Source organism: Polistes dominula, unplaced genomic scaffold, assembly GCF_049000335.1.
Source record: "Polistes dominula isolate Pdom_NZ unplaced genomic scaffold, Pdom_raw_medaka contig_24, whole genome shotgun sequence".
NCBI lineage: Eukaryota > Metazoa > Arthropoda > Insecta > Hymenoptera > Vespidae > Polistes > Polistes dominula.
In genome coordinates, this window is record NW_028301150.1 from 7,745,562 (window position 1) to 7,761,761 (window position 16,200).

At 32.6% G+C, this 16,200-nt stretch overlaps 2 protein-coding genes across 2 annotated transcripts; one reads left to right on the forward strand and one right to left on the reverse strand.

Annotated features, from left to right (window-relative positions):
• Blm (Bloom syndrome helicase) lies at positions 1-7,610 on the forward strand. The gene is given in 19 exon segments (XM_089177926.1): positions 1-202; positions 338-420; positions 490-702; positions 801-814; positions 817-938; positions 1,019-1,681; positions 1,776-2,304; positions 2,337-2,633; positions 2,700-2,810; positions 2,889-3,058; positions 3,172-3,393; positions 3,490-3,851; positions 3,949-4,207; positions 4,943-5,326; positions 5,413-5,563; positions 5,641-5,828; positions 5,890-6,214; positions 6,944-7,133; positions 7,240-7,610. Coding segments are annotated over 17 exon segments (4,179 nt in total). The 5' UTR covers positions 1-202; positions 338-420; positions 490-607; the 3' UTR covers positions 7,337-7,610.
• Positions 7,611-11,787: 4,177 nt separating this feature from the next.
• Positions 11,788-12,948, reverse strand: LOC149030856 (uncharacterized). The gene has a single exon (XM_089177609.1). The coding sequence runs from the start codon at positions 12,946-12,948 to the stop codon at positions 11,788-11,790; it is 1,161 nt and encodes a 386-aa protein (XP_089033735.1).
• Positions 12,949-16,200: the final 3,252 nt, after the last annotated feature.

Consider the following 16,200-nt stretch of genomic DNA (forward strand, 5'->3'; position numbering starts at 1 on the left):
AAGTTGTAAATCAATGATCAGAATAAAGAGATAACCTGAACTAAGGTATGACAAAATTAACAGATCTCGAAATCGAAATCTAAAATCGAAACTTTTATATATCGATATTAACTGCAATTCCCTTCTAACTTCATAGTCAATGTTTCAAGTTTTGAATAAAGTACAGAAGCAACTTGTTAATTTATTAAGTTACTTATGTTAGGTAAGTCTTTCTTTTCAGTGAAATGAAATTGATTGCATATTTTTATATTTGAAGAATTTCTATGCTGTGAATTGTATAAGGAATATAATTACCGAATCTAAACTTTTATAAATGGTTTGACTATTAACGTTACAGTGACATACACATGGTTTTTCATTATCTTGTTCCCGCCTAAACTAAAAATTTAGTTAATTACATATATGAACGGTTTATAAAAGGTACGTTTTATGTATAATTACAGATTTAAAGATGATTAATTCTTAAGTAATTTTTATCTAATATTATAGTTTTCTAATAATGGAGTCATGAAACAAATTATTTGGAAAAATAATTTTTTGTACACTGTTTTCTAAACAATATTTTGTTAGTGAATTGTATTTGTATGTAGAACAATAAATTATCAAAATGTTAAGAAAGCTCGCATTAAAAGAAACTTCAGGAGTTCCAAAATTGACAACATTTTTTAAGCGATTGGAGAACAAAGATAATATAACCTCTAGGTATTCATATTCGTTTTCTTTTAAAATATTTTATCTTAAAATATTTAAAAAAGAATATATCTTATATGTAAATAATCTTGATAAAATTTTGTTTCTAGTACACCAACTGAAAAAAAGTTTCAAAAAGTTTGGACGAAAAGCATGAAAGTTTTATTGATTTGGATGATGATAGCAGTGATTTTATTACTGAGAATATGAAAAAGGAATTTAAAGTGACAGATAGTATTATAAGCATTGTAAGAATTCATTTGTTATTGTGATTTTATTTTTAATGTTATATAATACAATTTTGATATAATTTTGTTTTGACGTATAGGATAGTTCAAATGATTTACAAGATCAAAATACATGTGAAGCAAAATCCCAAGAAAGTAGTTCTTCAAATGTATGTTATGTGGAAGATTCTGTTGAAGCAAAAGAAAAATTGAAAAATATTCAAAACGCAGTGTCTCCTGATGAAAAAACTACATGTAGAAAAAACATTTTCTTTGATCGATTTTCAGATAGTGAGGACGAATCTATAAAATTTAAAACATGTTTACGATTAAATAATGGGCTCAAGAAAATAGAAGATAAAGGAAATAGCCCAAAAATGTCCAAAGTGATTTTGAATCCCAGTGATTTCACTGCTTCACCATTTGCTGTTCATAACAAGTCTTCTGTAATATCACCTGAAATGACTAAACAAAATTCATTTGGTAATTATATTAGTCCTGGCGAAACTAACCTTAATACTAGTAGGAATTTAATAATGATAAACATTGTAAACAAAGACATTAAAGGCCATAATAACAAAAATATCATCATATCTGATTCCGACAATGAGAATTCTGATTCCAAAGATACTGTTGAAAAATCTCCAAAAAAGAAATGGATAGGTCCTGACTATAAATTAAATCTGAAGCCTTTAGGTATGGATAAACAATTAATTTCTTGGATTCAATCAGTAAAAGAACAACCAGTTATGTCAGCTTCGCTTGTAAGTAATTATCAAAGATATATAATATTATAATTATTTTGTTAATGTCATGTAAACATTGTGAATCAATAAATAATATTCATTTCAATTTTAGAGAACCGAAGATGATTTAGAAGATAAACATCAAACTTTACAGGACCTTCAAATAATTATTCTAGAAAAATTTTTTCTAGCTATGGATCAAATTCCAATGCCTATATTAGAAAAATTTCCTAAATTTAATGTAGACGCATTTCAAAAACTAAAAGCTTTAAATCAGCATGTTAAAGCTAAATTACGTTTGGTGAAAAAAAGACTAGAGAATAAGCAGAAGATAGAGAAAGAATTAAAATCCACAATTGAAAATGAACCCTTACAAGAATTAGAAAGTCATAGTCCTGTTTTTAAAAAATATAATATATACAGAAGTAGTCCAATAAATTCAAAAAATTCAAAGGATAGTTTTAATCTCAGTTTTAACTCTTCTAGCAAAGAATTAGTAAGTCCTAATGAAACTTCAGATGCATCATTATCAAACATTACGAAACCTATAAATTCATGGCAAAAAGGTGATAATGAAAAACTGAGTATGGCAACCACTGTCAACGCTAACTCACCTATAGTAAGTACAAGTGCAAATGCAAGCGTAAGTGCAAGTGTAAGTACAAGTACAGCTCCGATAAAAAAAGTACTTTTCAATTAAAAAGACCTGTCAGAGCTACAGTGTGTACAGAAGTTACTAAAAAGATAGGCGAATTATGGGAAAAAGAGCAACAACAAACAAGACTGTTACAAATGACATCAGATACGAAATACGATGCAAGTAATAATAGCTTTAAGTCAGAACAAAATGAACTTGCATGTCAAAATAAACATTTTGATTATGATAATTCTAAACAAAAAGAATTTGAAAGGAATATACAACCTATGTTTAATCAGAAGGATGATTGGATCAATAATAGCAAAAATTTTGGTAAGATATTGCATTGTTTAATTAACAATAGTTATTATTAATTTGTGTGTGTGGACATCGTTGCAGATGATGATTTAATAATACATGAAAAAAGGAATACCATTGAAACATTTAAACAAGAACATAAGATCTCTAAAAATGATAGTTCTAATTTAGAATTAAGTTTACATATAAATGGTAAATATTGTAATTTATTTTAATATTGTTTGAAACATTTATAGTTTATATAAATGTGAACAATTTATATTACAACAGATTCAGGAATAATTGGTCAAGAAGAAAAGGATATTACTACGAATAATAAAGTGAATATAACTTTAAATACATCTGTTTCTGATGGAATTTTTACTGGAAATTATAAAAATGATGGTATTAGTGGAGAATTTGATGGTTTGAATTACCCTCATTCTCGTGAAATGTTAAAAGTATGTAATCGTATTTTAGATTAACTTATAAATTATATTTTTATTATTTTAGAAATATTTTTAATTAAAGAGATAAATATATCATTGGTTGATACAGACAATTATCGTTTCAGATTTTTAGGCAAAAATTTGGTTTATATTCTTTTAGACCAAATCAATTGCAAGCAATTAATGCAGCAGTTCTTGGATTTGATTGTTTTGTTTTGATGCCTACAGGCGGTGGGAAATCACTTTGTTATCAAATGCCAGCTCTTCTTCTACCGGGAATTACAATAGTTATTTCTCCATTAAAAAGTCTTATTCTTGATCAAGTTCAGAAACTGACTTCGCTTGATGTTAGATATATTATTTTACTAAAATTTTATTCGTTGTAATAAATTTTATCTAAATAGGTTAAATGTGTCAGTAATAATGTATTATTTAATAATTAGATTCCTGCGGCACATATGTCTGGCAATATAACTGAAAGTCAAGCATCCGGAATATACAGAGAACTGTCTAAGAAAGATCCAGGATTAAAATTATTATATGTAACACCTGAGAAAATATCTGCTTCTCAAAAATTGAACAGTATTTTAACAACTCTTTATCAAAGAAATTTATTGGCACGATTTGTTATTGATGAAGCACATTGTGTAAGTCAGTGGGGTCATGATTTTCGACCAGATTATAAAAGATTAAAATGTCTGAGAGATAATTATCCCACAGTATCAACGATTGCTTTAACAGCTACTGCAACTCCAAGAGTTAGAACTGACATACTGTATCAATTGGGTATGACAAAACCAAAATGGTATGATCAATGATATATGTAGATTATTTATATTATTATTGATTATCATAATGATGTATACATACTAATTGTAAGATATAAATTATTATATTTTCAGGTTTATGTCAAGCTTCAATAGACCGAATTTGCGTTATAGTATAATTGCAAAGAAAGGCAAAAATTGTTCTGATGAAGTTATTGCTATGATAAAAACCAAATGTAAAAATCAATGCGGTATTGTTTATTGCTTATCACGTAAAGATTGTGACGATTACGCCTTACAAATGAGGAAAAATAATATTAAAGCTCAAAGTTATCATGCTGGATTGACAGATAATCAAAGAAGTGATGTTCAAGGACGTTGGATTTCAGAAGAAGTAATACAGCATATATATAGAGTGATTCACTAGCTCTTGTTACCTAATAGCCTAAGTAGCAGAAAAGTGGATCAGGAAAAAGCTGCATGAAAAATTCAGGATTACAATTTGACATTAGTATTTTTTTACTAGATGGTGTCATTTTCGAGATTTATGGTCAACTTTGTTTTTTTAAATACAATATTATATTTTAATACTTATTTTCGGATAGCGGTTGCTAAGACAAATCCAATAATGTGCAACATTAATATTTTTGAAAGTCAACGGAAGTCAAAACTGCCGAACAAGCCGGCCACAATACAACTCTTCGCGTCATGGTCGCATCAGGGTTGTGTCATGGTCGCGTCAGGGTTGCGTCATCTTTTAGTTGTTCAGACAACGGACGGAACAGATATTTTCCAAATAGTTTTTATTGGTCATTGTCAGGTTTTATATTTAATGTTGCACATCATTGGATTCGTCTTGTCAGCTGCTATCCAAAAATAAGTATTAAAATATAATATTGTATTTAAAATAACAAATTTGACCAATAAATCTTGAAAAGGACTCCACCTAGTAAGAAAATACTAATGTCAAATTGTAATCCTGAATTTTTCATGCTATTTTTTCTTTATCCAATTCTTTGCTACTATCATACTTTCAGAGCTATTTAGGTGGCAAGAGCTGGTGAATCACCCTGTATAATTAATTAGCCATAGCTAATTTATTTATTTATATCTAATAATATTGTTTTAGATTAGGGTTGTTTGTGCAACTATAGCATTTGGTATGGGTATTGATAAACCTAATGTACGTTTCGTAATACATGCTGCTTTACCAAAGTCTATAGAAGGATATTATCAGGAAAGTGGACGCGCAGGTCGTGACGGAGATAATGCCGAATGTATATTATTTTATAATTATGCCGATATGCATAGAATTAGAAAAATGATTGAAATGGATAATTCAAGTCCAGATGTTATAAAAACTCATATGGATAATTTATATAAGATGGTATCCTTTTGTGAAAATAAAACCGATTGTCGCAGAGCATTACAACTTAACTATTTTGGTGAAATATTTAATCGAGAACTATGTATTGCAAATAAATCAACTGCTTGTGATAATTGCAGGTGTAAGGTACGAGACTGCACATATTATAATTATAATCGCATATAAAATTAAAATTTCTAATTTAAATTATTTTACATTTATGCATCTTTTAGTCAGAGTTTACTATGTTGGATGCAACAGATAGTGCACGAGAAATTATGAAAGCAGTACGAGAAATTAATCAGAAAAGGAATTCCAAATTAACTTTGGTATTTTTAACAGATATTTTTAAGGGAAGCGATCTTAAAAAAATTCGAGAATCAGGTGAAAATAATCAAAAATAAAAAATTTGTAGAATCCGTATTTAATAAATACAACATGTACTATCGATTATTCCTTAGGTCTAACGAGTCATCCATTATATGGCCAAGGTAAATCATGGAATAGAGGTGATATAGAACGTCTTTTACATGAAATGGTACTTAAAGAATATTTACGGGAAGAAATGTATATAAATAACGAAATCGCTTGTGCTTATTTAAAACTTGGTCATAAAGCGGCAGAATTAATGACCAACAAATCAACGAAGGTATTAAATTATTTAGATCGAATTTTTAAAAATGAAATATAAATATTACCATGCATTTTAGGTGGTTATTCCAGTACGTGCTGCAAAGAGTAGCTCGAATGCAGTAGCAGTTGTTTCTACGGTTACAACTAAAGCTAATAAAGCTCTACAAGAATTGCAAGAACGTTGCTATACAGAATTAATAGGAATTATTAGAGGAATAGCGGGTGCACTAGATGTATCTGCATCGTCTATCATGAATATGATTGCTATCAGAGCAATGAGCCAGCAGTTACCTGATAATGAAGAAGCCATGTTACAAATTCCCCATGTCACAAAAGCAAATTTTGACAAGTATGGCAAAGCTTTATTAGATATTACACAAAAATATGCAGCTGAAAAATATGGTAATTGCAAATTAAACGATGAACTATAAGTATATATGGGGCATTCCACGTCAAAATTCCACGTCAATTTTTTTTTTAAGCTTTGTTTATTGAGATTATAAATTGAGCATATAATCTTGTAAAATTGTTTAATTGCATAATTTTATTATATAAACAAAGTTTAAAAAAATAAAATTAAAAATTTTGAAAATTAAAAAATGTTTTTTCAATGAAATAAAAAAAATAGAAAACTATATATAACTCGGCCCACTCTGGGATTGGCGGGGATAATCGCAGAATTAGTCAAAGTTCTTTTTTAGAAAATAAAAAAAAATGAAAAATGGCGAACTTCGAGAAATAACGGTTTTACTCAAAAAATGCGAAAATTTCAGGGAGCTTATCATCTTAAAATTTTTTTGTATTTTTTTCTCGAAAGTGCATTTAAAAACAAAAATTAAAAAAAAAAACATCCCAATAGGTTGAATTTTAAAGAAGTTATAGCTATTTAAATAAAAAAAAGTAATTTTTTCAAAAATTAATAATTTTTTTGGATTTGATAAAAAAGTTTGAAAAAATTCTGAAAACTGTTTTTCATAGGGTAGAATAGGATGAAAAACTTTCAGCAAAATCGAAAGGGGTCAGGGTCAAAAGTGGTCGATTTTACGTGGAATGCCCCATATATATATTTTATTATATATATAAATGATTACGAAACTAACTAAAACTTTATAATTTGTGTTAAATAATTAGTTTTATTGAATGAAACTGATGAGAATTCAACTGATGGTAATGATGAGGATGCAAATTCATGGAACACTGGTGAAGGTTCTTCTTACTCTAATAGTACAAGAGATAGATATGCAAATGCGCAAGGAAGAAAGCGTAAAGGCAAAACAAGTTATCGTTCTAGTTCCAAGAAAGCTAGATATACAAGTTCAAGGTGATCTATTTATATAATTGTTATAAAAAATACTTATTTCATAATATAAAAATAATAATGTAGGATATTTATTACATTTAATATTGGAAAATATTCCTTAATGTAGTTCTACCACACAAAGAGGAAAAGCGGCTCCGAAACGTAAAGCTGCAGCAACGAAGACTGTAGGACTTGTAAGTTTATCTAATAGCAAGAAGAAATAATCTCTTATTATCAAAAACAACAGTAACAGTATTATTTTTATAAATCATGTATTTAATTATCTATATATAAACCTTTGTATTTGTAAGATATCGAATGACTATTTTGTATAAATATTATGATACAATGTATCAGCATTTTTGAAATTGGCGTTTTAGTCATAATTATTATAATAGCAATTCTTTAATTATGTAAATACTCAATAAAAATTGTTAACATACTGATTATTTGATATTGCAAATTTGTTTTGCAATAAAAATCTATACAATCATAGTATTTATTGGTAATACAATGTTATAGTTATTTTAATTTACTGCGAAAAATGACGAAGTCGTGACAAAAAATTTCATTGGCAACTAACTTTATCCGCGATATGGAAGTTATTATTTTAAATTTACTTAATTATTATTAATCTTTGTGATGTGTACGTATTATATTAACCCTTTGCACTCCGAACGACTTTCGACGCTGGGTAGCAGCAACTCCGCCCGACTTCGCGGCAGAAACGGCACTTTTACAGACCCTCGTATTATTTAGTATAACTTTGGAACCAAATAACGGATTCTAATGATATTGGACTTATATTAATCTGTAGACATTAAGGAACATATTTACCTAAAGAACTTTTACCAAAAGAACTTATTTACCAAGAGAATGTATATGTGTAATAGCGTTGCATTTGAAAAAAAGCGAGCGAGTTCCAATGTATTTGAAATGTGGTACTATTTGATAATATTTCTTTGTACATTATAAATCTCACTATAAAATGCGAGATATGCTCCTATAAAAACATTTCTTTTACAAATTCTTCTTATCGCTCTTTTCAAGTTTCGCCAAAAAATTCTCGGACTGTCATGAGCACGCGTCTCGCATTCTCTTAGAACACAAAACCCGCTGACATTTTTTTTATATATCTTTGTTATTTTCCTATATTTTGATTCGATGTCTTGTGCTATTTTAAGAAAAAACATCAGGGAAACATGCATGTCTCAAAAAGTTGTGTTGAAATAACTTAATTCCCCGTAATCACTAATAAACTTTAATGTCTCATACGTTGAGATATCGGAGTGATAGGCTAGAATCACGATGTCTCATACGGTGAGACAGCAGAGTGCAAAGGGTTCATACAAAGTAACGCACGTGGGCTGACTGAGATTTCCTTAAGAATTCGCGTGGCATTTAACATGTTAATGATATACAGTAAAACCCTAAACGAAACAGCGTTAAACCCTAACACGTACATATGTAAATATGTAATGGGGATCAGTCAAAAAGAACAGAGAATAAGAAAATTTATGTTCCTTTTTTTGTTTTATATATTTTGTAACATTTGTTGTTAAATACTTTTTAATACATTGAGTATAGACTTATTTATTGCTAATATAGATTTTAAACATAAAACATTTATGAAGATAAAAAAAATTTTGAATAAGGATCTCATGTTTATAACGAGGAAGGTTCTTCTCCATTTGATATTCTTTGTTTTTTTGTGACGAAGTCATCCAAAGTCGTCTGTCTTTTCCTGTTTCGCTCAGCAAGCAGTTGTCAATAACAAGATACCGCATCAATGACACTTTGTCTTGCCTTTGAACTTCTACCAAAATTTAAATCATTTTGTACAAATTGATCCATAATTTCCGTTATAGTGACTAAACTTTTTTTTAGAAAATCCAATGAGAGTCCCCTTTGCTCCTCATCTTCAGAAACGCTAACTTCGTCGTCTTCGTGCACTTGTTGTTCTACGAATTCTTTAAGATCGTCGTTGGAAAGACTTTCACCAGTTATAACTTGCAGTAATTCTTCAATATCCTGTGCATTTATATTATCCAACCCTGTTTCATTAGCTTGATAATTTCGCCGACATCAACAATGGATTCTCTTGTGTCAACATCTTTGCTTAGCTCCGGCCATACATTCTTTCATACTCCTTTCAAACATTTTCGGTCACCTCATTCCAGAAGAGATTGATGTTGTCTACAGCATCCATGATATTGTAGTTTTTCTAAACATCTCTACTAGATTGTTTACCTTTTCCATCGGTTTTATCGATCAGTTGTCGAAATGTCCATCGGAGATAAGAAGCTTTAAAATTTGATACTACGCCTTGATCCATTGGTTGGATCAACGAAGTTGTATTTGGTGGCAGAAAAACCATTTCTACTGGAATGCATGTTGTTAAGTTGGACAAATGCGTTAGATGACTTGGAGCATTATCAATTAAAAGTAAAGCTTTCGGTTCTAGGTTTTTAAATTCGCAGTAACGTTTAACAGACGGGCAAAAATGTTCGGTAAACCAATTCTGGAAAATGTTCATAGTGATCCAAGATTTTTTTATTGGACTCCCAAATTACTGGTAAAGTTGATTTTGAAATTCCCTTCATTGCTCTTGGGGTTTCGGAATGATAGATAAGCAGCGGTTTTAATTTAAAGTCTCCATTAGCGTTACCACCCAATAGAAGTATTAAACGATCTTTTGCAGCTTTAAATCCTGGTGCTCGCTTTTCTTCACGGGACAAAAATGTACGTTTTGGCATTCTCTTCCAAAAAAGGCCCGTTTCATCAAAATTGAAAACTAATTCAGGAGGATAATTCTCTCGTTCAATGATTGCTTTTAATATTACTGGAAATACATCAGGTGCTTTTGTATCTTCACTTGCCGCTTCTCCAGTAATCTGTATGCTATGAAGATTGTTTCTATTTTTAAATCGATGAAACCACCCTCGACTAGTAACAAAATTTTTATTGGTGTCGCCTTTTTCATTTTGAATAAAGTTAAAAATTGTTCTCGCTTTTCCACTATAATTGCTTGACTTAATGGTATATTGCGTTCAACTTCATCGTCAATCCAGATGGAAAGTCGTTTTTCCATTTCTTCAATCACATTGTTTCTAGAACGGGTAATTTTTGTTGCAGAAGTCGTTGTGGTTGTAGTTGCTGATGACAAGATTTTTTCTTTATTTTTTAAAATTGTCCGTATTGTTGAAGTCGACAAATTTAATTCAATGCCGATATAAGATTGCCGTTTTTCTTGTCGCTTTACTTTCCTTTTTTTGTTATCACCCATCGTAAGAACTAAAAATTGCCGAATTTATCACAATAAAATAAAATATTATGTTTATATCTTTATACACCTAGTATCGTTGATGACAGCTAATAAATCAACTGTGACGCAGGAAAGATGCGTTCGTACTGTGACTGCGACTTCGGGGAATACAGTTGGAACCTTTATTCTGGACAGACTAACAAAAGAGCGTTGAAAAAGATACATAGTACACACCGTCGCTATATAGTGCACTGCTTTTGGTTGGTGCATGGCCGTTTCATTTGCACACATATATAACAAGTATCAATACAGTGTGCGATTTAGGGGAACCCCAATACTACCGCGTAATACTGAAACACCGTTAAGCGGAGCAGCGTTAAGCGGGGTCTTACTGTATATATGGACCGTTTATTTTAAAAGTGGTGTAAGTCAATTTTTAACAAAATGAGATATCACGTAATTTATGCTTTATTTAATGTAAACTTTTTATGGATAACTGGTTAATATTTAATTGCTTAAAAAGTGCCCATGTTTTGTACAATTTAAAATTGATCGGTAAAAGAAATTGAGTAATCATTGATATGAAAACCTTTAATTTTCTCGAAACAAGAGAAAGTGGACTTACACTAGTTTCTAGTTCCTAGTCTCTTTTCAAACCTTCTAATTATTATTATGTTCATGTTTATGTTTATGTTATTAAATTTAAATTAAAGAGAATATATTTTCTTTACATATATATATATATATATATATATTGTATGATACAACTTTATAATATAAAACAATCTTTTTATTTATTTCGAAAAAAATATTAAAATAAAATAAAAAATAAATAATATCAAAAATATATATTAACGTTAGTAAAGACCCGCTCAGCAAAAGTTATCTTAAACAGCTCTGAAAGATAACATTCTTTTCATCCGACATCCGTAAAAGCTGGACAGAAAGATAACATAAAGTTAACTTTTGTGAGTCATCTTAAAGATTTCTTTACACAGAGATCCAATTGTTACCATTAATAAGATGGAATTTGGATGTTATTCAATAATTTTTTTTTTATTGAATAAAGTAAAATATTTAATATTTTAATAATTTTATTTTGTGTGTTTATAGTTAATACATTAATACAGTAACGTTTTTTTTTTCCTTGAGGTTTGTTTACCCGGACGCTAAGTCTCTGGACCATTGTGCCCGGGCCCCTTGCGGGGAAAAACCTATGACCGTAGCGGTCCCGCGGGCAGCCCCGACTCCCTTGCAAAGCGCAGCAATCTGGCCGCCCCTGAGCCCACTAGGTCGAAGTTGTTGGCGGTGGTCCCAAGGACATCATTTCTGACGTCCGTGAGCCCAACGCACTGAGTTATGAGATAGAGGGGGTATCCTCCCTTCGCCGCACCTGCCGCAGACCGAGTCTTATGCAAGACCCAGTCGCGTAAGGTGCTTTCCAAAATGCCAGTGCCCGGTGACCAATCCTACAACCAGCCTCAATTGGGCTCGGTTTAGGTTGATCAACTCGGTACCTAGCTTCTCCGAGGGCCCTGAGAACAGAGCCTTCGTGTGCCTCATGCCAGGGCCTTGCACCCAGAGATCCCTGAAGCGGTCCGTGGCCCACTTCTTAGTCCTCCTCCGCATAAGCCCCCCTGACACGCTGATGTGGCACCGGTTTGCCGGATCGTGCCGTGAAGCTTCAAGTCTGGCAAGGTCGTGCGCCTTTTCGTTACCCTGAACGCCACTGTGACCCGGCACCCAGAGCAACTTTACTCTGTTGACACTGCTTAGCCGTGTCAACAAGTCGACACAGTTCTTCACCAGCCCTGACTTGACCACGGTGCTGTGTACAAGTCTGAGCGCAGTGTGGCTGTCACTACAGATGTAGATATGTTTGCCATAGTACCCCCTTTCCAGGATACTGTGGGCACAGGCCCGAATGGCAAACAGCTTCGTCTGGAAAACAGAGGCGGTACCGGTTAGGGTGTAGGACAGCTCAGTCCTAGGCCCTCCAGACCAGACCCCTGCTCCCGCGTTGGAACCCGCTTTAGCCCCATCTATACACCAGACGGGCCCCACGGGTGCCAATAAATGATTTGTGTCCGCTGCCCATGACTGTCTGTCTGGAAAGAGGACCTCATAGTTGTGCTGGAAATGGTACTCCTTTGGGCACCAGTCACCCCCAAGGCGGTTGACTTCCTCGAAGTCTCCCGTTCTTGACAGGATCGATGCGTGCCTGCCTCCAGCTCGCACTGACCAGTAGCCTGAAGGCTGCGCTTCTGGCTCTCTCCTCCGCTGCAATGTGCGGAGGTAAGATGTTGAGCAGGGTCCCAACCAGGCCCAGAATGTATTAATAGCCTTCCTGGCCTGGTTGTCGATGTGGCTTTTCCAACTGAGCTTGCTATCAAGCGTCACCCTTAGGTAGCGAACTTCCCGGGAGAACGTCAGCTCAGTTCCAAATATTGAGGGAGACCTTATGTTGAAATGCCTCTTCCTCGTAAAGAGCACCATCTCAGTCTTATTCGGGTTCACCCTCAAAGACATCGACGTGCACCAATCCTGAACGATGCCGAGCGCTCTTTGCATCTTGGGCAATCTTGGGTGATTTCCGGTGACCGCTATGCAGACGTCATCTGCAAACCCAACCGTTTAAACCGCCAGCTCCCCGAGCCTATTCAGGAGCTCGTCGACAACCATGAGCCACATCAGTGGGGAGGTAACTTCACCCTGAGGGCACCCTCTGCCGACGTGCGCCCTGATGTCTGTCCCGCTGAGGCTAGCAGTGATGATACGTGAGCGGAGCATGAAGTCCAACCACTGGACGATAGTGTCGTCGATGTGGAAGTCCCTCGCTGCTCCGCATACAGCGTCAAAAGAGGTGTTATCGAACGCCCCTTCGACGTTTAGAAACACACATAAAGTGACTTCTTTCCTGTCGAGGGCACCTTCGATCTCGCGAACGAGGCCATGAAGAGCCGTCTCGACAGACTTGCCCGCTTGGTAAGCATGTTGCGATGGCTGCACCGGTATCCTCGCCAGCGCTCCATCTCTTATAAACCTGTCAACGAGTCTCTCCAACGTTTTCAGCAGGAAAGACGTCAAGCTGATGGGCCTAAAAGCCTTAGCTTGGTCATATCTGTCTTTTCCCGTTTTTGGGATAAAGACTATTTTGACCTCCCGCCATGGCTTAGATACATATCTCAAGGCGAGACACGCTCTAAAGATACGGATAAGATGCTTGACTAGCCCATCCCCTCCATTCTGAAGAAGGGCGGGGAAGAGCCCGTCAATCCCGGGGCTCTTGTACCCGTCGAACGAGTCCAGAGCCCATAATACAGTAACTTACATTGAAATAATAATTATTATAAATTAATATAAAAATATAATGAAAATATATATATAATATATAAATAAATAAAATAAAATAAATATAATATAAAAATATAATGAAAATAAAAAAGTTCTATTAACTTATAAAATGCATAAATAAATTTTAATTTTTTGACTTTGATTAGATGCTGTCATCAGTATGTTGGAACCACGATTTTATAACTGCTTCAATATAAGCTTTATCAATCCCATTCTATCGTTGCAGCGTAACTTCTATAAAAAAAAAGTTTCATATACTTTATAAATACATAAGCAAGCTATAAAGTTTAAAGATTTAGTAATTTACCTATTACTATATTGACATAGTTTTTATTTTTTACCATTATAGTATTTTTCGCCCCAGTCCACGACATTCTCTACACTAAAATGCCAGAAAAAGTTAAGCTAAATGCTCTACGCATATGTTTGTCAAATGATTCACCTTCAACTTATTTATTTATACGTTTCTTTAGGATAGAAAGAAGAGGAAAGAAGAAAAAAGAAGAAAAAATTAAGAAACAACATCTAAAAATTGTAGTACATAAAGATACCAAAATGCGCATATAATTGAAATAATTTAAATGATAAAAAAAACTTCAGTATTGAGTAACCGCTAATGAATTTTTAAGTTTCTTTTCAAAGTCATCCCAAAATATGGATCCATACTTTTAAGCAAATTTGATGATTTACTCTTTTCTTATGTAACATAATTTTTCGGCGGCATTGACATCTTCTTTTGAAGTAATGAAATTAAAAATACATGAGGATTATTTTTAGTTATTTAACAATTTCATTTATTTAACAATTTCATCATACCGTTGTTTTCAGATGATGAACTTGAAGAAGAATCACATTTTCTTTTTTTTTGAAATGCTGTAAAAAAAAAATCAGAAAAAATTTCATGACAAAATGATAAAAGCTTACTTTTTCTTTTCAATTGATTATCTCATGAAGTAGTTCAATATTTTTTCGATCTATGACAAGTTCGTTTTTAAATTTCCATTTTTTAGGTTTTTTGGATCCATAAAAGAAGCAAATCATTCTTTATTGTTCATTGAAATACGTGTGTCGAAAGTGTCTAAGTGTCAAAGCTTCAAGCCTCATCATATTTTTCTACAAAATTGAATTGATACAGATCAATGAAATCATTCTTTTTAATACATTAAATATTTTTGCGTCTTACCACGGGTCCCAAAAACTCTGGTATAATTGAAAGTATACCAATTATCGTGAGGCTTTTTCAGCTTTGAATACCTACGCTATAGGATTTTTCGATCTATACCATCGAAAAGTACGAGACGAATAATTAATCCACGTCTCGTGGACAGCAGCCAATGTATCGTCCCACCGTACGACATAAAACATTTAGTGAGTTATGTTTTCACCTTCCAAAAAAATTAAATAAAATATAAAAAAGTTAACTACTTTTTACAAAATATATAAAATAATATATTAAATACAAATTGAAAAGTATTTTAACCAAACATTTCGAGATTTCATTTTACAATTATATAAAACAATTAAAATAATAACAAAATTGTTACACTTACTTAACCCATTGCCAACTGTCAAATTTTTTTTTTTAATTTTTGGTCGGATAAGTTATATATATGCACAAAAATTAATGTAACAGTATAATTTTATTCGAATTATGTTTTGTTTTGAAAATATTTTATATTTTTGAAAAAATCCCAAATGGGGATTGTGGCTGGTTGCATGAAATAAACAACTAATAGGAAACTCATTCTTTTATTATATGCGTTCTCTCATACATACAAGAACAGCTGTTATTTATGCCATTCTTTTATACAGTCCACATGTAACCCGACGTTACATTTGCCACATTGTTTTCTTACATTTGTTTTACACACATTTAACACATTAATTACATACATTATTTAGTCCGTCCGTACACTTTCGGGAAACGTTTTGACGCTAGCTTTTGTAGAGAAGGTCTACCATGATTTTTAGGATTAGAAGGAGATTCTCGCTGCAAATATGCTAGGACGATATTTTGTCGAAATTCCTATAATTGCATGGCTGTGTTAATATTGCAATATACAATATATAACAAAACAATCAGGCGTACAAAATATATTTTTGTCGCCGAGTGGTGTACGTAAAATTGAAAAATCCCCTAATGGGGATCGTGGCAACTAATGCATTAATGAATATATTATTTAAAATTTCGAAATATTTTCACTGTCAAATGAAAATAAATAAGTTTAAACTTCAAATAACAATAAGCGGACGTTTTTTCGTAAATTTCGCGGGAATTTAGTCAAATGCAAAGCGTTGCCTAGCAACATAAATACCACAGAACATCTATCATAGTTATCACGGAGCCTAGATAACAGGAGGGCGATCGCAATGGATTACAAATGTTCGAAAATGAGGGGACAGATCTTTTGCCATTAGAGCGCGTTAGTGTGGCTAATGTTAGGTTTTTAAAACCTTGTTTATTGTCAC